The following is a 22,708-nucleotide window of genomic DNA, read 5'->3' as shown; positions in this document are numbered from 1 at the left end:
ATTATTATTCAGGACTTAATATTATGTTCTATTTATCACCCCAAACAATATTCTGTATTTAGAAAGAAACAAAGAACCGTTTGGTGGCAGCTGCTATGACTTTCAAATAACAGCTTTTGAAATTGCTCAGTTTCAGAATTCTCAGAAAAGCTTCAGGGTTAATGCAGAGAATGTAGTGCTGCTGCTGGAGCTGAATTTATGTGCTAGCACTGAGGTAATATTATCTCTGCTCTCCACACTATACAGTAATTTTCAATATACATATTCCATACCTGGTAGACCAGGTATTCCTTCAGACCCATCAAGACCTGGAGGACCTTGCACACCACCATCTCCTTTTTCTCCTCTTAGACCCATTCTTCCTTGAACTCCTAAAACAAAGTTTCATTTTAAAAAGTATTATGAAACAACATCTTAGAATAGATGTTTTATATGAAGTTACAAGTTTTATGTAGTTCGAAGTTTTATAACTCTTAAAGCTAATGAAGCAGAATTGGAGCATAGGATTTTCACTGAACACATATAAGCAAGACACAAGCTCACAGTTAGTGCCTTGTCTTTTTATCATACAGAGACAAAAGGAGGTTTCTGAATGTTTCCATAGGAAAACGTCACACACAAATCCAGGTAGCATTAGTTAAGTATGTACAACTCCCGTACACAGAGTCTATATTAATATTGGAAACAAAGGAATTCTTCTGACAGTCAAGGATTTCCGAGCAGGCTCAATTTCTTTGTAATCCAGCATCCAGTTGTTAAGTGCACCCATTTCTGCGCTCACAGGCTACTAAATGTGTAAATCCACAAATGTATAGCATATATGTATATAAGCCTTCTAGTACTACTGACATACTGTTACTGGTTTAACACTACAGTAAGAGGTTTCTTAAGGCATATGGACTTGTTACAATGAAAATAAATATTCAGTGTAATATCTAACTAACCCATAAATAAAGACAATTACAGTATTCAGCAATAATTATTTGAAAGCCATGTGAATACTCTCAGTAGTAAAGTCAGTTTCTTCCATGCTTTAGAGTCCACTAGAACTGCAACACAGGTGACAACCCTAACTAGTTTTTAATGACAGAACAATGAATGCATACCTTTTAAGCCTCGTTCTCCTTTACTCCCAACACCAACCAAGGTCTCGGATGGTCCAGGAAAACCTTTATCACCTGGTTCGCCTTTTGCTCCAAGAAACCCTTTTCTTCCCTTTAGTCCTGGGAAGCCAGGAGAACCTGCAAGAAAATATACTGACATTTTCTGATGAAACCTGACTAGACGATAGCATAAGGGAAGCAATGAAACTTCTGTCTTAAAGGACAACTACATATGTAAATATACATTCCAAATCAGCAATCTAAAGTAGCTTCTTGATTACTTTGAATCATCAATAAAACATCTATGAGCATAAGATTACGGCAAGAGACTGTAATTATTTCTTATACTCAATATATGTATAATCTTATATTTGTTGAATAGATATAATGATATTGGGAACATGAATGGGATGGAAAAAACAGAGCAAAAAAGCTCTGTACTCTGTATTTAGCAAACTGCCAGCCACTTGCACAAATGCTAATAAAACAGGGAAGGTGGCAATTCAAAACTGCTAAAAAAATTAATTAAATAATGTTGTCATTCAGTCTGTAGACTGCACATATACAGAAGCCAAATTACCAAGACTCAAAGAAATTCATGCATGACACATACTCAGGAGTGATAACATACATCAGGATGGATCTCAGGACTAACTTCAGCATGGAATTTCCTATATTCTAAGTAATAATGATGGCAGATACTATGGCCACTTGCCTCTGATACCCGCATAGCCTGGTCTTCCAATCATGCCAGGGGGTCCAGGAAATCCCAACAGGCCCATTATACCTGGTTCTCCCCTTGAGCCTGTAGAAATAAAACAGTATGAACATATTCATTTGTATTTGATCAGCAAAACAGAACATTATTTCAGAAAACTACACATGCCTGTCATTTAAGCGTTTAATTGCTCATTTTATTTTTTCTCCATTTCTATAACACACTGTCCAAGCCAGTTTTCCAGTCTTTAACCACAGGAACAGCATTTACACACACAGTAATCCCCAAACTACCTAGATTAGTAGATGCAACTGCTTCTATCAATGAATGAAGCAACTGACAGTGAGGATAATGTATCCAAGATACCCACACAGGGATGGGTGACCTGTCATGGGATGTATGGGAAAGACATTCCTTTCTGGCTGAGGAACTGAAGGCCAGCTGGGACATGATAACTCCCCTCAAATGACATCAGAAGCCTAGGTTTGCCTAACTGAGTCAAGTGCTACATGTTTATCATTAGTTTTATAGGCTGTACACATAAAAAGGTATGTACCATCTCCTTCCTACAGGATAATGAAGGATTTAACAGTAATGAAAAAAAATCTTTGTTAGAGATAAGAAACATTACACAACTGATATATTTTATTCTACAAATCAAATTTGAACACATTTCTGAAAAACCAACAAACAAACAAACAACCTACAGGGATTACCTACCTTACTTTAAGTTAGTTCTGGTTAAGGTGACAGTTTGATCTGACTCAACTCTGACAGGCTCAAGATCTGAACTTGCTTTTTAAGAAAAAGAAGATAGCATTAACAAGCTATCTGTTTGAAAAGGGATGCTGAGTAAGAGCTAAACACCCACACTTCCATTATACTTGGGAGTTGCTTTGAATATTAACTATTTCATGTCCTACTGCAAGGACATTACTGTACAAAAACCAATGTAAGGTAGCCCTCTGTTCTCAGAAGGATTATAGAAAATTCAGTACTGTGTCACGACAGCTTCAAGATGCACTCGTCATTTAGGGAATGATGATTTATTTATTTTCCACATAGATTGCAATGATATATGAAAGCTGTTGATGGAAAAAGCATTTCAGCATCTTCAATTTGGAAAAGCATGACTGACACCTTTTTGCAGAGACTGACTTAATTTCTACATCAAAACAAGTATTCGGGAATCCTTACCTGGCACACCAGAGATTCCTGGCCTTCCAGACTGTCCCTTGGGACCAGGTAATCCTGTATTTCCCTGAAGACCTGTTAATCCTGGTTCCCCAGGCTCTCCATAGCTTCCTGGGATACTCAAGCCAGGAGGACCCAGTTTTCCTTTTGAACCTTGTGAACCTCTTCCTCCTAAAGAAAAATGCATGACAGTGTAGTAAAGTACATTTGCCTGGAAAATAAACCTTCATCTCTATCTTGACATCATAAGCATGAAACTTCTTAAACTCTGCCTGTTTGAGGGCTAAACATTAGATCTGTACACAACATACATACATTTTTTAAGGGGGGGGGCAGGAATGAGAGTAGACAATTCTGTTCTTTCTCAGAAAAAGAAAAACTCAAGTGTGAAAAGCCCACCAATTCTGCATTCATTCTTGGGAGTGGGTTGTGTGTCGGTTGGTGGGGGCAATTCATTTGAAATCATATATGAGATCCTTCAGGAGGAGGACTGTGCTGAGTACCTGAGTGTGTTTCTTTTGGAACAAAAACCATAGGCAGTATATGCAGGTACTTTTAAGACACTAAATCAGTCTTCTACCTAGCTGAGCTCTTCCTCTGTTTTGTTTCTTTATCAATTGCATTGTGCCAAGGAATGTAAGTTCAGCCCCATACAGAAGATATGACTGAAATATCCTTTTGCCTGCAGAATTTGGGCCAGTTTGTGATTTCTCTTTACTGTACAATGGAATTTGATTCTTAATCCATCTTAATCAGTGCATATGTTTCTTCTCATCAGCAGAAAGTACACTTTTTAAATGGGCTTACATTTTCTCGCATACTATCCTATCCTACAACCAATATGCAGAAATAACTTCAGCTCCCTCAGGCCACTGGAAGGCAGCAACAAAAAACCCCAGACCCACTGAGCAAAATGGCACATTGGATTCAGAAAGTTCTACCTGGTGGGCCTGTAGCTCCCTGGCCACCTGGCAAACCTGGCAGGCCAATAAGACATTCAGCAGGTTTCCCTGGAAAACCTGGGTCTCCAGGAACTCCAGGTGAGCCACGATCTCCTAAAAGAAAGGAGACTGGATTCACAATGATTGAAGTAGAAGTTTCAAACTTTGAGTGAGCACTGTTTGACTTTGCTTCCTTTTCCTTAAAATAACTTGCTGTTCTTCATGAGCTTGTTTGACAACAGTACCTCTTAGACCATCATCACCATCATGTCCAGCATGCCCTGGTAGGCCTGGAAGTCCTGGAAATCCAGTATCACCTTTTGAGCCAGGAATGCCACGACCTCCTGGTGAACCCAGTCTACCTGGCTCTCCAGGAATAACCATGCCTGGGTCACCCTGCAACACAGAGAGAAATGTAAACAATCCACTACATGTTACAAACCTGCCAAAATATTTTTCTCCACTATGTGATCAATTCACTTCTTCTATTACGGTAATTTTCTCCATTCTCTGGGGATCTTTCACATTATAATTTTTAATGGCTCCAGTTCAACTGGATGTTCCTTAGTGACCAACTACCAGTTTCACACCAGAGGAGTAATTTGTCTGGACAGCTTTTGAACCCTTGTCTCCTAACCCTAAGAAACTGCAAGACACTTCCCTCCATTTGGCCTTCATGCATTGTGGTGCTTGCTGTTGCTATGAAAAGCTTTGGACCTGTATCTGAAAATTTGGTTGATGTTTGTGCAAATACAACTTTTCCTTTAATTTTATATGAAAGTCATACTTTTATCAAAATATTTATTTAAATATTCAAGGTCAGCATCCAGATATGTCTTGGAGTATTCAAAGTCAGTTATTGCTTTTTTTTTAAATCATTCTTCTGAACATTGTTTTCCATGAAGACGGGTTTTATCACAAATGTCCCATTTGCCTGAATGGAAAGTCTGAACTAAGTTTTTTTTTGACCAACTGAACTGCTGATTTGTTCGAGTAGTCCTTTGAGTACCAGCAAATCAGTATGTTCATAAAGCAGGTCAATAGAGATGAGCTTATATCAGTCACTGATAACATACTCGGACCAAAGGCCACACCACATCCAGCTCTTCTGGGGCATCAAACACAGATTAGTAACAACAACAACAAAAAAATTCACAGCCTCAAACCTCACACTTTGTCATGTCAAAAAACACACAAAAGAATGACATGTGAGCACACAAAAAAATAAATGCCACTTTTTCAAAACATTTATGTTATTTTTGTTCAAATTTGAATCCTGATTACATAGTCAAGAATCTACATTTATGTATGCCATCAGTAGATTAGCTTCTGTTAATCAGCAAGAGTGGTACAGTATTACCTCCAACATAATTCCTTTATGCTTCAATTCAACAGAGCACTTGCTTAAATTAAATGCATACTTAGTCTTCGCTGACCTCCATCAAATATGTGCTTAATTGCAATTTCTGAATAGCCATCTTTTCAGAAGCTGTGGATTTATTTTTTTGCTGTAAGCAACACGATATCCTCCTTGTGCTCTGATAAGTGAAGTACCAAACCATCCAAACACTTGGAGTTCTGAAATCCGGATCTGAATTTAAAATTTTGACTTTACCTACCTCCTTTTTATATAAAGAAATTAATTTCATAGTTTGTGCAACACTGGTCAGGAAATACAGAAACTCATATTCCTCACATTTCTTAATTTATTTGCTCAGTGTCACATTTAACGAATGGGACCTATGGAAAAGTCTGTGCTGTATTTCTAACCAAACCTTTTCTCCTGGTTGTCCCAGGTTTCCAGCTCGGCCTGGATCTCCAATCTTTCCTTCACAACCTGGTGACCCTCTGCTTCCTGCAAGTCCTTTATCACCTGTAAAAGGAATTAAATGGCGGTACAGATGCTATGGTTATCACCTCATTTTACAAATGGGTATTTGTATGGATGCAGTTATGAGCCTCTGACACTAAAGTAGCTTACATGAGCTGAAGACAGCATCTTGATTTCAGAGCTGATGTGACACACTGCATCTTGTTCCTTACATATTCCCTCAATGTTGACTGTAACACTGCTTAGTTACTTTCTTCAAATCAGTTATTTAACATGGGATTTTTTAATTTAATTTTTTTTTTTCAAGTGAAGCTATTCTAATGTCAGTTACCTACTGTTTTATTTAACAAGCAGCTTGGTAGTAGCTTTAGTATCAGAGCTTTTTTTTCTCCTCCCTATCCTGACAATATTATGAGAATTTTTTAGTATTTCTAGTGTCCAAAGTGGCGCATGACTTAGCATGAGGAATGGCCAAATTCGCAGTATTAAAAAAGCTTCCTACTACATGCACATTAGAGCAGGTATTGCATTGTACGTAACCAAAATTGATTAAAAATGATGTCCCAACACTAAAAAAGGTCTGTTTCTGTAACACATGAGAACCCATCTGAAGTAAGTATGGCACTCAGACAAGCTGCACCTGTTTTGGCAGTATTCCAGGAAGCATCAATGTCTTTTAAAATATTTTCCTACTAGCAGCTTTAATACTTGATTCTCTGAAATACTTTGAAGTGCTTCAAACTTGCAATTTATAAGCCCTTAAGGCAGTAAATTACAAGACTGCTAAAAAAACTTGCCTGTCTAACATTCACAATTATTTTTTTTCACTTGTTGATTGTTTTTGATGTGGACTTAAAAAAAAAATTGTAGATTGGGGGAGTGTTGCTTTTTTTTTTTTTTAGGAAAAAAAAAAAAAAAAAGATGATCAAAAAGAGTATTTTACCTTTTGGACCTGGGATTCCAGGAAACCCAAGTCCTGGAAAGCCTGTGTCACCTGTTGGCCCTGGTTGTCCTGAATCACCTGGCTGACCTCTTGCTCCAACGGTACCTGTAAAAAGAAATTAAGTAAACTGTGATGTATCTTACCAAAGAACATCAAATGGTAAGATTGAGTGGTTTATAGTTTATTAATTAGAACTTAGACACTATTCTCCTTCACAGCAGGTTTTCACAGTTAAAATCCTAATTGTGTTCACAGTATCAAAGCAGGCATGAGTCTGTACGTTAATTTTTTGTGCAATTTGCCCAAATGCCAGGCTTCTAGGAACAACTATGTGCAGATACAAATCTTCCTCTTGTTGAGAAGATAAAAACATACATTATAGGGGTAAGGCTCGGAACAGAAGCAAGTATAAGAACAAAATCTACCATAAAGCTGCCAAGAAATTTGCTTGCACTATTCAGGGTAGCTTTAAGGACTATTGTTCTACAAAACCAAAGCAGAGATGCCTTATGGTTAGCCTCAATGTCACTTATTGTCCTTCAGTGCATTCAAAAATTCTTCAAAGTTTAACACACCAGAAAGCAAAAAAATCCCACCTAGAACCAAAGCCCAAAACCCAACAAAAAAGGAAACTGATCTTAATATCTTAGAACAATGGTTAGTAATTCATGTCAAAAACGAACAAGGAAACTTAGTAATACAGTTACATTTTTGACTGTGCCCCTGCAAAGCATGAGAAGGACCAAGGGCTTCAAGAAGATAAAGAATGCTTTAAAAGAATGCTTTAACCTAATTTTGTTCCTTCTGTTTTGGAAGTTGCAGCAGTCCCAGCATAATGCAGGATATGCTTTTGTCAAAATTACACCAGAAGTGCCTTTCTGGATATACAAGCTGCAGCATATGCATCAGATGTTTCTGGTTCTTGGAGGAACAAAGTCATAGCAGAGGACTGCTCGGAATCTCCGCCATACTGCACACGATGGACATGGCCCTGTGTGCCCTTCCTGTTCACATCCACTTCTCCTAGTTTACTTGAAAGGGAATTTTACAGCTAATTCCATAGTTTCTGCATCGCAGAAATCCTTTTTATAATTATTTCAAAGTAATCCAACAGTTTTATCTGGCCAGAGCTGGGAGAAAAATCCCGATCAGATTATCTCTGATTTATTTTATTTATTGCAGATGTACTCACCAGGCACTCCTGGGGGTCCAGGTAAACCATCTGGTCCTTGAGGTCCTGGCAATGCAGGTAATGGAGTTATCCTACCGGTCTCTCCTTTCAGACCTTAAAAAAACCAAACCATAATCAAGGATTACAAAGGTTTATAGTTTGGCAATATGTAATCTTAAGCATTTTAAAATACCAGCGACCAATCTACTTGGTTAAAAATGCAGTCTTTTACAGTTTCCATATTTATGAAACTCCACAGACTTTGAAAAGCCTTCAGATTTTGGCTTCATAAAGCAAAAGAATTTTATTGACACCAAGACAATCTGCAGTTATCTTCTCAGCCCTCCTGAAGTCTAGTGGAGACCCAGAAAAGGAAGCACAAAGTCAGCAGGAAAATGACACAGTTGAGAAATGCTTAGCCTTCAACTCCGTTTTGTAAAGATTTAATGGGTATTCTCTTTAAGAAACCTTGACTATACCTGCCATCCAACTTTGAGCTCTTCCAGTTTATGCTTGCCTATAAATATATATATACTGGCTATGTTTTCAGCACTCAAAAATTATTAGGTCCTTCATATTTTCCCCTGATGACTTATCTCACACTGATGACAACAGGATGTGTGTATTTTAAGGATATGCCCTGCCCCCCCTCCCCCCCATGATGAGAACAGTCAAGCACTGGAACAGGTTGCCCAGAGATGACGTGCTGTCTTTGTTCTTGGAGGTTTTCAAGGCCTAATTGGGTAATGCTTTCAGTAACTTGCTCTGATCTTATAACTGACCCCACTCTGAGCAGGCCTTTGGACTAAAGACCTCATAGGATCCCTTCCAACCTCAATTAGTTTATGACTCTAAGACTTTTGTTCTCATCTCCAGCGGGACCGAAGTTGGAGTAACGCTGCAGAAATCTCATTGCAAGAAGAACAGAAAAACTTCCTATGTTTCATGAATTGCCTTTGACTTCAATCTATATCTGCAATTTCAATCAAGTAGTCTTTAAAATAGACAAAGCAGAAAGTTACAAACCAGTTTCTCCAGGTAATCCAGGTGGACCAGGTATTCCTTTAGAGCCTTTGAAACCTTTTACTCCTTGTGGTCCATATCCTGGCAGTCCAGGAAGCCCCATCTCTCCAGGAAGACCAAAACTGCCAGGCAATCCAGGTAGTCCTCTATCTCCTTTTGAACCAGCCAATCCCTATGAAAGATTACACGTGTGTGTACCAAGCATTACTTGCTTTCCACACCAGCTTTCACAACAATATGCCCGATTCTCTGAGAGTTACTTTGCATTACTTTAGTAACAGAGTAGCTCTGGTAACTAAAGGAAAATTTTTCCTCTGCTTTACCTGTGATTAAAAGAATATAAATTTTAATATAAATGGTTACAAATAGAGGGCTATTAAGAGGGAAATAGTACAAATAAGTACAACAACTTGATTTTTTTTAATTGCTGTGGCACTACACTGTACACTTTTTTCCTTTTTAAAACAGGTAACGATAAAAAAAACCACTTCAGCTCTGATTGTCCTTGAATACTGTGGAGTCAGGTTCAGAGACAGTTGCATCTGAATCACTTTAATGGTTTCTCAGCCAACACAATGCAATAATAATTGTTACTTTTTGTTTCTGTTTTGTTTGAACAAAGAGCTCTGCCCTAATGATTCTAGTTTTATGGTTGGTTTTCCCAGCTTTTGTGGTTTTTCTCAGCCCTTACTGAAGATCAACTCCTAAAGACTGAACAAGAAATATTGAATGATTTCCTCTTAAGCATTGTAAGTAGTCATGAAAACTGCCTTTCTTTATTGAATCTTATTAATCATAAGAATCCAAGATAATGATCCAATATAAATATCCAAACTAACACTACAATAGACTGCCGAGGTCTTTCAGCAACGTGTACCTACACAAACCTCACCTCTCTCTGGTATTATGTAAGAATATTTACTCTTATACTTTCATGCATCTTGGTTAAACGTATTGGCTGCTATATATTCAGTTAAAGTATCTGAATAGATAAAACAGACTATTATACAAGATATAAATACCGTCTTAGGTTTTCATGAATTCTATGTTAACTGCAAACAATGATACCCACCTCTTCACCTTTATAACCCTTGGATCCTTTAGAGCCAGGTCTTCCCAGAAATCCACTTGAACCTTTTCTTCCTTTGATTCCCCTGGACCCCGGATCTCCTCGCTCACCTTGTGGCCCTTCTGGATACACATCTCCTGGTTCACCTTTTGAGCCTTTATATCCTGGATCCCCTCTAAAACCTGGAGGTCCCTGGAACACAGTAATCAAAAGAGTTTCAGTGCTAGACATGTCAACTATTTTCAAGCTTTCTTTTTCTAAATTAAATACCCAAGCATGGTTCTCTCTATTATCTTTATTCACTGTAATGGCACACTTCAATGAAGAGGGCTTTTCTTGTTTTGTTTGGTGGGGGTTTTCCCCCCTTTTTCTCCTGCCTTTACTCCTTTTGGCCCTGGTTATAATTTCATTTATGCTACCACGAGCAGGAATAATGCAGGATCGTTTAATGGATCAGACTGTTAGCTACCTGGTTGTGCTTTGGTGGCACAAAAAGAAGTACAAGAAAGTACCTTAAAATCTAATCAGAGATTTCTCCTCTACATAGAAATATCTCCTCAAGGACTCTGTAACTGCCAGTTGGCTCTGTTCAGAGTTAACTTTTCCTCTCCCTTCTCTCCCCCTCAGAGTACAAACCAGTTACTCTATCCCAGCCAAACCCAGTACAAACTGAAAGCACACTGGGCTCTCGTGATCTTGGATTCATGAATTCTCGGAAGCCTTATGGAAAAGCCTGTTAGCAGACTTATTCTGCATCTGTATGGCAACCACCACAATGAATATTTGTGCATAACATTTTTTAATTGGATAGTGCCAACTGTAATTTTCCATAAATAATTACTATTACAGGCACAAGTCAGAACAACCAAATGGTATGTCTGTGGCAGAAGATGTCAGCCTTCCCTCTTCATGTTTCCCAAAAGGAAATCTTCTTTGCACCCCTGAAAAGGGTATTATGAGAAGCCAGTTTCTCTGCACAGTTGGAGCTTTAGCAAGTCCTGAGTATGCTGGAAACAAGTGACGTCTGACAAAGGTCTGGGCACACAAAACTCTATATGCTTTAGAGCCACTGCCATGATTATAGAATCACGCAGAGAAACAGAAGGTAACTGTAAACTACCCATACCAGGCAGGAAAAGCAGTCTAGCCACCATGAAATGCAGCATAGGGCTGCACTTCCTGCTGCACTGAGCAAAACAGGCTCCTGTAAAACTAGGTCAGCCATACCTACCTAGGCCTTCTGTGCAGATACGTTCATTACAACAGAAGGAAAACTGTTGAGATCATGCAGTATGACACTGAATGTAACACCAGCCATGAGGTTTCTCTGCAATAGTTCTTGTGGGTTCTGAAAAATAGTCTGAAAAACCAGTCTTACTTGAGCTCCTGGAAATCCCGGTGCTCCTGGAGAACCTGGAGGACCTTTCGGACCTGTTGTTCCTTCTCTACCTGCAAAAAAAAAGAGCATATTTTGAAAAGAAAAAGGCGAACAACATTTTGACAAGCTCCAATAACCACACCCAGCATTGAATGTTTCTGCTTGTTACATTGACTGTGTCATTACAGACTGACCTGGCTTCAGGCTGCACCCAAGCCTATTGGCATTCTGACCTCCTCTTTTTAAGGCTTGTGTTCATATTGGTGGATGGAGCGGCATCAGGCTCCCACGCTCACCACAGTCTCACACACTGTGTGAGTGTGTGAGACTTGAACACAGCTAGTTCAAGGACTGCACGCTGCAGACATGCCCACACCCGATTCTCATGCTAAAAGCAAAATCACTGGCATTTCCTACTATCCTGTTAGAAACAAGATAATTTACCAGGCATGCCATCCTGGCCGTGTGGCCCAGGAGAACCAGGAAGACCAGGTATTCCCGGAATATAGATGCAATCAGTACACACGAAAGCTTCATCACCTAGAATGAAAATAATTCATCAGTTGTTCCACAGCGAGTCATTCCCAGGTTTAATAATGTGTTATGTAGTTTGTTATAGAGGATGGCCAACACTTTTTGGCCAGAGAGCGGCAGAATCACGTCTTTCATTTTATTGGAAGAACACTTCCAACACAGAACAAAATTACCTGTGGTCAGACAGTGAACCAGAACTGATTACATTTAATTGAAAATGCAGGAACATTCAATTTAAATATCTTGATTCTTTTCAAGTCTAGTTTTAGTAAACCATTTGGATACAATAGCTCTACTGATAAGCCAAATTGTCTCAAAAGAAGAAAGGGACATAGGCTTCAAACTAACGTGGCTCCGTAACAGCCTGGGCAACTTTAATGATTAGCTAGTGGCAAAGAGATTCAGCAGCTCCTGTGGTGAAATTTGCAGGAGGAACCTTCTCTCAGAGAACAACTGTTAGTGTTGAACATAATAGAAGAATATGAAAATCCTACCAATCTGTACTAATTGTTTGTTCCAGTGAAGATCTACAACCTGCTGCGGTGCTGTACAACTAGTATGCAGCACTGGCACATGTATCTTAGCTGCCACTTTCTGTAAGGGGAGGAAGACATCTTGCCACCCCTAATGAATTTTCTTAAGTCCCTGAACTCATCACAGTTAGGAGGCTTAAGCACAGGCTTAAGAGGTAAATGACATTTAAAATTTCATGAGGATCCATGCAGATCACCAGATTGTACCATCTACTTCTGAGTGACAGTTTTCTGAAACTGACCTTTCATGCCAGTATCTCCTGGAGGTCCTGGAGGTCCTATACACCCTGGTTCTCCAGGAAGTCCTGGTAGGCCTGTTCCAAATGTTACTCTACCTGTTCAAGAAATGAGCACAGCACAATTACATAGGGAGATTATTCAGACAATTCTCTAGTAGCTAAGAGAAAAAAAGTTGTAGGGAAGAGCTAGAGACAGTATTCTGATCCTTATGGGTCCCTTCCAACTTGAGATATTCATGATTCATTTAGAAGACAGAACTACCTGGACAAATCCAGAACACCTGTAATTGGAAGTACTTAAGGATAAATATGGTAATGCCATCCATATTTAGGCAGACTGTTAGATCCATCTGTTTAGCCTTTAAAAAGCACAGTCCTTTCTGGGGAAAGTATTTCCATTTTATTTGAATCAGGGGAAACATAATTCTTTCTTTTAGCACAAATGGAAGGGAAACTTTTTTTTTAATCCTAGATTATTAATGCTGTTCATGTATCTTTGACAGAATTATTCTCCTGTATTTACTATTACTTTGGAAAAACAGAACATGCATCAAGCTCATCCTAAGGTAATATTTTTTGGGGATAGCTATGTTTTTCAAAGACAGAGAAAAGAGCACTACACTGGTATTGGTTCAGAAAAACTTGTGTTGCCATACCACATATAAAAGAAATACGATGCTGTTAGCACTCTTACTTAAAGAGGTATTCCTAGTCAATATGTTTTCTAGAAGTTTTATAAGCTGCTACTGCTTTATTTTAGTGCTGCCAGAACTTGAAACCTGCTCTAAGGCCCACTAAGACCTCAGAAGCATGCATGTGATTTCTCTAGCTTTCAGATTGGCCCATTCTGAATTTACTGTTACACATTCACTACAGCTTTTGGAAGAACAAATTTTAAGAACAGATTTTCTTGCATTAGTCTTTCCTGGGTTTATGTAGCAGATTTTTATAGTCACAGTTATACAAAGAGGTGAGAAATCTTTACATTGGGAAGTCATGCTATCTTCCCCACAGAATCTTATCAGTAATGGAGCACAGACCTTTGCTACATACGTGTTTCAATGAAAATCCTAACACAAAATTTCCAAAGAGAAATTATATTCACTCATATTACTCAAAATATACTCTACAAGTAACTTACCTCATATATTAGATATTGAGACAACTCTGAATTTCTTCTTTTTGATTATATATACAATACTGAATATATATACATATATATATACATGTATATGTATATATATATATGTATATATCTACTATATATATATATATATATATACACATACAATACTGAGAACTCACCTGGTTCTCCTGGAGGACCTGGTAATCCAACAGAGCCAGGCCTGCCAGTAATACCAGGTAGTCCTGGAGGTCCTACAATACACAAGCCGGTTTGTCCTTTCTCTCCTTTTGTTCCTTTTGGTCCAGGAAATCCTGGAGGACCTCTCAAACCAGGTCTTGATACACCTAGCCGAAGAGGGAAAAGCCCAACAATGAAGTTAAAGAGGAAATGGAATTTCAAAGCAAAGAAAGCACTCAACAGGATGAGTGAGAGACAAACATACTGAATTCATCCCACAAATCTCGTTCATCTCGTAACATATTAAATAACCGCAATGGAAATGTAAAGACATTTTAAAAATTATCTTTAACCTCTCTTTAAATACTTGGCCCATCAAAGCTTTGGGTGACAATTTTTTACCACTTGAAATATGTTTAAAATCATCTGAAATTACAATTGCACCGAGCTGATTCAGTATAACAGACAGGAGGAACAACCTATTTTATTGTTGGTACTGGATCATTACACATACCTGGTCTACCAGCATCTCCAGGAGGACCCGGTGGTCCTGCAAAAGCAACGTGTTTAGAACGTAGTTAAAACACTGCATACTTTGCAAAGCCACTAGTCAATAATATTGACTGCCACCTTTGGGCTTCTGCATTTAAAGCTTATTTTAAGAATTTGGTTTTGCCTCAGTAAGCATCTACTACTTATGCAACTGTTGCATACTGACAATTCTCATTGAAATCTGGCAAGATATGGATGTTTACAACACGTAGGAATAGGATCCACCACATTGATCTTAGGTGGGGGTACACTCAATTGCTTGAAAATGACTTAAAAGCCTGCAAACTTGCTTCTTTTTGCCTTTATTATTTGCTTTAGTAAATATACCACCTCTTAACAATGCACTAATATCTTTGCAAGGCTCAGTTTCCCTGCTGCCATCCCTTGGAAGTATGCAAGTAGATTTATAACAACAAAGCATATTTACTGAATGCAACACAATCACTTGGATACGTAAATATTCACAAAATACAGAAGGCAAGGCCTTGCTGGATGAGTATGAGATATAGACTACAAGATGCTGCCTCAGAGTTTGGCCCACAAGTCCTTGTTATATTGTGACACAGATGTGTATTACTACAAATAATAAATCAGTACATTTTAATTTTACAGCATGGCCAAAACAAAAAAACTTGCAGATTGTTATAATTTAAGAAAGATAGGCAATAAAAATAGCATAAGACAAATCACAACAGCTCAAAAAAAAAAAAGCAAGCATGACCTTTAACAGAAGACTTACAGCCCTGATGTGGTCTGTCTATGGCATATACAAATAACATGCTGATGCAGTAATCCGCTAAGGTCATGAGACAGGATGTCAGGGAGCTTAGGTGCTCAACTCAATTATCTGCACAAAGAAGTGTGCCAGCTTCATTATTTTTTAAAAGGAAATATGGCCATAAATCAAAGCCTTAGGATACACTTCAATTCTGCAATTTGATAGGAGTAACATGGAAATATTCTTGTAAGGGCAGAAGCAGGTTGCTGGCTGCTCAAAAACCTAGCTAGCAACACGCCCTCTGAGTGGAAAGCTCTTGCTAAAAGAGTCTAGTTTTGATGTCCCACTCACCAGGCATGCCGCGCTGACCTCTTGGTCCTGGAGGTCCAGGGGGTCCCTCATCTCCTTTTTCACCAATTGCATTATCATAATACTCCGTCTTAAGAGAAAGATGGCAAGTATGAAGGGAAAAGCACAGTACCTCATATTGAGCATTTTGTTAGAACAATGTTATGATCTCATTCATAACTTTGATGTTGTGATACCATGAGAATTTCTAATCACACAGTATTTCCAAGCAGCCAGAAATGAAGTCATAGTTGTTATACACAGATAATACCAAGAGACCTGTACAAATAGATGAGGCTGGGATTTTGGCTAAACTCCTCGACTCCCAGAGAACTCCACTGCCTGCAGATGCAGTTACACAGGCAAGGTATAAGCTGGAGACCCAATTGTGAATATTACAGCATCATGAAATGAAAAATACTCTTGAAAGAAATCTCTAGGAATCACTTAGTTTATTCCACTGCCTCAAAGCAGCACCACCTCTGTCTAGACTACTCTTCTAAATAATAATAATGAAACCAGACAAAAATCAACCACTTAAATCACACATGCATTAAAAAGTCATTCCTATAAAAAGTAATATTCAATTTATTGAAGTTTAGTATCATGACGTTTCAAAGTTTCTACAAGTTATAGACAAAAATCAAAAGGCAATTTGCAGTAACTTTTTTTTTTGTTTTTTTTTTTTTGTTTTTTGTTTTTTTTTTTTACAACTACAAATTTTTGCTCTTTTCTGGATTAATTTGCATGGGCATCATTAGTGGCAAATCAGTATTATTATAATTCCTGTGCCTTCATATACAAATATCACACTGAAATTTAAACTACCTACTAATGCACCAAATTTAAAATTAATAAAAAACTGCTTAAAATTCAGAATTTTTATGTTTCTCCTCTAGATTTTTTGAAAAAAAGTGGGGTTTTAGTACTCTGACAATATTACAAATGATTCAGCTTATTATAAAATTATTTCTTTTGAACAATTTGGGCAGAAGGTTTCCATTAAGTGTGCACGGGGCATTTAAGAAAGCCACTAGCGCGACAGCATGACTAGACAAAGAAATTGTACTCGCAGCATCTCTTGCTTTCTTTAAAAGGTCTTCTTCGGATTTTAAAAATAACATCACCTATTCTGGAACTGGTTAGAGATTGGTTTAAAAATCAACTCCTGTGAATTTTTGTAACTGCTCTGTGACAGTCCAGACTTCTGCTAAAATTGCTAGAACTGAGTGAGGTCTAACCAGGCCCTCATCATGTATCCAACTCCACATGAAGGAAGATGCCATCTCTGTGAGACTCCCAGCAACATCAGTACGTCAAGAAAGCTATGCCTCTATTAGCATCAAGGGACATCTGTTATTGCCTCATACAGCCAGTTCGGCTTATTTTTATTCTAATGGTTTATAAAAAAGATATAATGAAGATAGTTTACACTTACTTGACCAGAAGCTCCAGGTGGACCTTTCATCCCTTTCATCCCCTTCATCAAAGGACAGAGATGGGTTTATTTATTAAAACAATACATTACATGAAATTTGGTACCCACTGTTACTTCTGTACATTGCTTATAACATTAAATGAAAACTTCTGCTCCTGACCAGTCCTTCACCAACCCTGTCTCTGTTCCTTACACCACTGTTCAGCCACATACACCAAAAACTACAGGAAAACATCAGCAGGCATAGATGGACACCAGTTCAGACACGTGATCTATTTCAGCTGATCCATTCCCTATTCCATGATATCATGACTTGTCATCTGTTAGGTAAATTAAAACATATTGTATACACAGTGATAAATAAAACAAAATAATAACCCCAAAACATATCTTATTCTCACCCTCAAAAGCAACAACAAAACCATTAGACAATACCTTAGCTCCTTGCCTTCCAGCCAGTCCTGGTTCGCCCTGTTCACCCTTTTGTCCCTGCAGGTGACAGCACACAATTTTATGAGGATTAATCTCTTAGCACTGTCATCAGTAAGATTTAAAATGGAAAGTTTTCATCTTTCATGGTGATGGCAAGGTGAATGTGACTTACTCAAGGGAAGAAATCTCAGGGAAAGACTGCATTTGGGGTACATTTCCATATTGGTGGCAAATATTGCATGTCTTTCATCCAAACCTGGCTTTGTAATGGCACACTCCATCAATCCCCAGGTGGAGCTGCTCTGGGTAACACAAGTGTAGGAGGTTCTGGTTTGTTCTCCCTCTGCAAACTACTATTTCTGAAAGGGGAGAAACTGAACACAATGTGAGACACTCACATTCACAGCTCCCTCTCCCAGAACTTGGCCAGTCTGCATGACGGTGCTGATCTCAACAGGTGTCAGCAAGACCAGGAGGGAAAACAGTGCTGACTGCTCCTAAGGCTTTCTGCAAGTGCATACATGCCAGGAAAAGGGGCTTCTCAGAGGCTTACGCAGTTGAATGCACTGTTAGTTAGTAAAGTTGAAATATGAACAGAGCAATATCTTTGTCATGACCGGAAGTTTTCTTTCTGTTAGCTGAGACAGTAGAGCTTTGCAGTCTCATTCCACATCCTTTGTCAAACTGGAATGCGTTTAGACTGTCTGCTAAGGTTGTTTTGGCATGATGATGTTTTCATAAGATAGATGTGAAAAGGGCTATTCTGACAGTAAGAATTGTGATATTTGTAAGGTCACTGTGACCCTAATGATGTTGTTAAAGGGGAAGAAGTGTAAAAAAAAAAAAACCAACAAAAAAACATTTGAACAACTTTAGCTTTTAAAGTTGTAACCAAACAAGATCATTTTGGTTATAAAACAGAGTATCTTAAGAATTACATGATGACAAGATGACACTTTTATTTCTATCAGTCAACTTGTTTCAGGCCAAGGCAGCTGTGACCTTGACAATAACTTTTCTTTGTAAAAGAATGTCTTTGATTCTAGTGATCAAAAATCATTCGTTTTGCTTCTTGATTAATGCTGAAGATATAACCCTTTTGCAAAAGTTTCAGTATGACTAACCAGAATTCAACTCAGTAGAATTAATTTTACATAACTTGGACCGTGTCTCAAACTTATTAGCTAGTCAGCAGCAAGCAACAGGTCTTTTTATTTTACACAGAAGAGACATCATCTGTGAGATGAGCTTCTCTTTCCTGCATAAATCTGTGAGGACAGGGTATGTCCCAAGGCCAGGCGTGTGAAAGGGAATGTTTCACAGTGTATGCAAATCAACATTTTCAAACACATTCTGCAATGTGAAAAAGCTGCAGCAGGAAGATATCACTGTGCTAAGCAGACCACTGTTACTTAGAAAGTGTTTAGAAGGCTTCCTTCATTACCGGTAAGCCAGGTGGACCTGGGGCACCGTCTTTTCCAGGTTTACCCTACAAAGGTAAAACAAAAAATAAAATAAAAAAATTAAAATCAAAAGAGGGGTCATTGCATTCAAAAAGCAACAACTACATGCTGTGTATATAACTGTATTTTACGTCTTTATAAATTTTGAAAAGCCATTAAGGTTATTTTTTAAATGTTCAATATTTCTAATTATAACCAACGTTCATAAAACTCTACAAAACGGGGATTAAGATATTCCCTGAATATTTCTCCTCCCATGGAAGATTAGTTGAAGCAGACACTTCACTAGCACAAAGTGCCAGGCAAGTGCAGAAATCTTGGTGCAAAATCAGGTCCTTGCAGAAGCATAACAAATAAAAAAACCCCACCAATACAGCAGCTAGTATCATTTCTAATGGTGAGCATGAAAAGATACTGAAGGGAAACTTTTCTCTTACAGGAAATGGGGTTAAGAGATGACTTGAAGAGAAATTATTTAATGAAAAAGAATGCACTTCAAAAGGTATTTGAAATAGGACAGTAGACAGAAAAGTGAAAAAAGAAGGCAGCAAGCCAGAGTTATCTGCTGTCTCCTATGGTACACAGTGAATTAGGCAGCTGTCTGCTGAAGTCCTGGTATCTAGGTGTGGCAACAACACATGTTAAGCAATTCATAACAATAACAACAAAAAAGACAACAAATGGAAGGGAAAGAAGGGGGGGCAAATGGGCAGAAAAACAGAAAGAAAAGAAAAGATAAAAGGGAGGTGGAAGATTCTGAGCTCAGAACAACAGGGAAGAAAGAACCTTTTAGAAATCGTTTTTGCACAGAATAAATCACTGAAACATAAAAAAAATTTGAAAAAGATGGCCAGACCATGAATCGGGATGTAAACACCAGAAAAAACAGCAATACTCAAAAGATGGCAGAACTAAACCACAGGTGATACTCTGGAAGAGAAGAAGGGGAGCTGGAATGATGTCACCAAAGGTTCAAAAATCGCACAAAATAGTATTTTTTTCAAGAACATAAAATACACAGCCATTTGATATTTTGTGCTCACTGATGTAATTTCAATAGCAAAAGGAAACATTTTGTTTTCATTTTAGACTAACCAGTCAGTCAGTGTCTTAACAAATTTTTATTTCCTTAGCATTCTTCAAGGTCAATAGGCAGAAAAGCAAGGATGCCTGACTTTCTCCACAAAGAAGGAAGGGAGGAATCAGTTAAGAAGAGTTCTAGAAAATACTGCATGACAGGACAGGGCTTTTGCAAACAGAAGGGATAATATGGAAGAAACACAGAAGATGGAGGAAGAATAACACACATGGGATAGCAAGAACTTTTAGTACTTTACACCAGTAACTCAAAATTTTTATAATGTATATGAATAATAACAATCAAGTTGCTCTAGAGTACCATAATCATTATAGCACCATACAACTGAAGGAAGAACAATCTACAGGTAGTATTGGTCTTGTCTTTCTGCCTTTCATTATGGAAGAGAACTCATTGCAGCCACAAGAATAATGGGGAAAGTTTCAAAATATATATGTTTGGACTGAAACACTTAGTTTGAAAATTGTTTTTCTTAATATTGCTTTCAAAATGTATTTGGAATCAAGACGTTTTATTCAGAAAATGTCATGCAAGATTTTGATTTATTTGGATATTTTACAGTTCTCCCCTGACTACATATTGGTAAAGTTATGAATTCATACATTTTTAGTTACTAAGAACCCACATCTTTCATTGTTTAGCTTTTATCTGAAAGTTTGAAAGCCATTTGAATGCAAAATGGTAACTTACGATATAACTCTCTTCAAAATGTAGATATTCTCAAGTAAATTCTAATGTGTATGCTTTTTAAAATAAACATGATTTTTTCCTCATATTATCCTGTTAACAGAATAACTCTCTTATGACAACTTTTTTCATGTCTCCACACACCTGCTGGTTGAGCGTAATAACTTATGTCTGCTGCCTTAACTAAACCCAACGTTTATAATTCTCTTCTACATATACACTGGCACTATAAAGCCAGTACATGTTCAGAAGAACACTTTTTTTTTTTTTTTAAACGAAGTTTCAACAGTAGAACCTTTACAGCAAAACAAACAGAGGTGCATCCACCAACAACTGACCTTTACTTCATGTACTCATGGTATGTGAACTTCTAAGAATTGTCAAGTTTTCAGCTCTCTAGTCTAGTTTACTGGATGAAAGAGCTTTTGAATCGAAGAAAATTTGCTCTGACTGGCATTGAAAGAATAACTGGAGAGCAACACTAGTGCAAAACTGCTGTACAGAAAATACTAACAGATGCGTATTCAATTGTTTGCACATACCTGGGCTCCAGGTTCTCCTCGATCACCCTTTTCACTTTCAGAATCACCAACCGGCCCCTGTAACAAAACCACACTCAAGATACACATATTTTGAGAGGCACATTTTGTAAATTAAATATACCTTTTATAATTTTTTTGTTTAATAAAGTGTAAAAACAAAGTACAGCTAGAATACTCTTAATAGGTATTCTATTCATTAAAGGTTGGAATAAGTACTGTAAATACTGGACTCTTAGGAGTAGCATTTACTAGGTGATGCTGCCTGAACATCTGGATTTAAGGGATTTATTCCTGGTCACTTACTGTAAACCCCATTGGCCCTGGAAGTCCTCTTGATCCTTTTTCTCCTTTCTCTCCTTTCAAATCCTATTACACAGAAAATAAAAATTCAGTATGGCTTCTTGGGTTTTTTTGTGCTTACCATAACATTCATGTTTTACAAACAAGAAATCCTTATGTCACCAGCAAGCTTCTTTAAGCAGAGACAGTTCTACTTAAATGACTAAGAAACAGAACTTCATATTGGTGCTCCTGCCTAGGTCTATGATGTTTGAAAAGAAACTGGCTCTGCACATATTTCGGAATATAGCGAGCTCAAAACAGCCTACCTGTGATTGCAGGCAAAGGAATTTCAGTAAATACCCCAGACATGGCAACAAATTGCAAGCAAAAACCAAATAAACCTTAATTGCTTCACTGGAGCTACAGCTACCTCCAATATGTAAATGCAGTATCTACCCACACAATATTTGCCTCTGTGGGCTCAAGATTGGATTAGCCTGCTGTGTAGTACTATTATGTATTAGGCCACATCCTCAGGTCATTGTAAAGGCAAAGTTTATGGGCTGCCTAATTATTAAGCAATTAGACTCATGCCCCAAACTACTTATGTAAGTTTTGAGGGGTTTTTAAACCTTAACGCACAACGTCTCTGGAAAATTGCCATTCCCCCTGAATAAATTGCCACAGCTGTGACTGGGAAGTGCTCCAGATGGTCCATATCTGATTTAAACAGGGAAGAGCTGCTGTGCCTAAAAGAAGAGACAGATTGCAGAAGCAAAGTTCAGCCTTTCCTCATACAGTCTTGATGCAAAATTCACTTTTTATTTTAATATAATGGAGAAGGAGTTTTGATAACTCCATGTATTAAGATGCAAATTAATAAAGGAAAACAGAGTCAAGAATAAGCTGAAGACTTGTTCTGTTAGTATGTGAAGGCTTAAAAATGTGTACCTGTTTAAGTTCTATATGAGAAGAAAATGCAAGAATTTTAATTCACAAAACAATATTTAAAATGAAAGCTAGATCAGAGTATTTCTCCAATACTCATTGTTTTTCCAACACTTTTCCATGTTCCAGTAAACACAATGAGAAAATAAACTATGAAATGTACATGTTGTAAGCTTTTGTGAAACTCTGGTAGCTCAGAGTCCTGATATTTTCAGTGAC

General features: G+C 37.9%; 1 protein-coding gene across 2 annotated transcripts in view; it reads right to left on the bottom strand.

Moving 5' to 3' along the window:
* COL4A3 (collagen type IV alpha 3 chain) overlaps positions 1-22,708 on the bottom strand; it is an 87,475-nt gene that overhangs the window by 20,081 nt on the left and 44,686 nt on the right. For both annotated transcript variants that reach the window (XM_027787214.2, XM_055817156.1), the window contains 22 exons: positions 21,563-21,625; positions 21,260-21,316; positions 18,913-18,957; positions 17,472-17,525; positions 17,037-17,078; positions 15,602-15,689; positions 14,495-14,530; positions 13,983-14,147; positions 12,681-12,773; positions 11,816-11,911; positions 11,372-11,442; positions 9,997-10,185; positions 8,928-9,096; positions 7,923-8,015; positions 6,731-6,835; positions 5,732-5,829; positions 4,202-4,352; positions 3,957-4,070; positions 3,019-3,186; positions 1,819-1,908; positions 1,107-1,241; positions 273-371 (listed from right to left, as the gene is read on the bottom strand). In XM_027787214.2, the coding sequence (XP_027643015.1) occupies positions 273-371; positions 1,107-1,241; positions 1,819-1,908; positions 3,019-3,186; positions 3,957-4,070; positions 4,202-4,352; positions 5,732-5,829; positions 6,731-6,835; positions 7,923-8,015; positions 8,928-9,096; positions 9,997-10,185; positions 11,372-11,442; positions 11,816-11,911; positions 12,681-12,773; positions 13,983-14,147; positions 14,495-14,530; positions 15,602-15,689; positions 17,037-17,078; positions 17,472-17,525; positions 18,913-18,957; positions 21,260-21,316; positions 21,563-21,625 (2,221 nt within the window). The remainder of the gene's footprint in view (positions 1-272; positions 372-1,106; positions 1,242-1,818; positions 1,909-3,018; positions 3,187-3,956; positions 4,071-4,201; positions 4,353-5,731; positions 5,830-6,730; positions 6,836-7,922; positions 8,016-8,927; positions 9,097-9,996; positions 10,186-11,371; positions 11,443-11,815; positions 11,912-12,680; positions 12,774-13,982; positions 14,148-14,494; positions 14,531-15,601; positions 15,690-17,036; positions 17,079-17,471; positions 17,526-18,912; positions 18,958-21,259; positions 21,317-21,562; positions 21,626-22,708) is intronic.

The sequence above is a fragment of the Falco peregrinus genome, chromosome 12 (assembly GCF_023634155.1).
Source record: "Falco peregrinus isolate bFalPer1 chromosome 12, bFalPer1.pri, whole genome shotgun sequence".
Taxonomy (NCBI): Eukaryota; Metazoa; Chordata; class Aves; order Falconiformes; family Falconidae; genus Falco; species Falco peregrinus.
The sequence above is the reverse complement of the archived record's forward strand: the minus strand, read 5'-3'. Positions and strand labels throughout refer to the sequence as shown.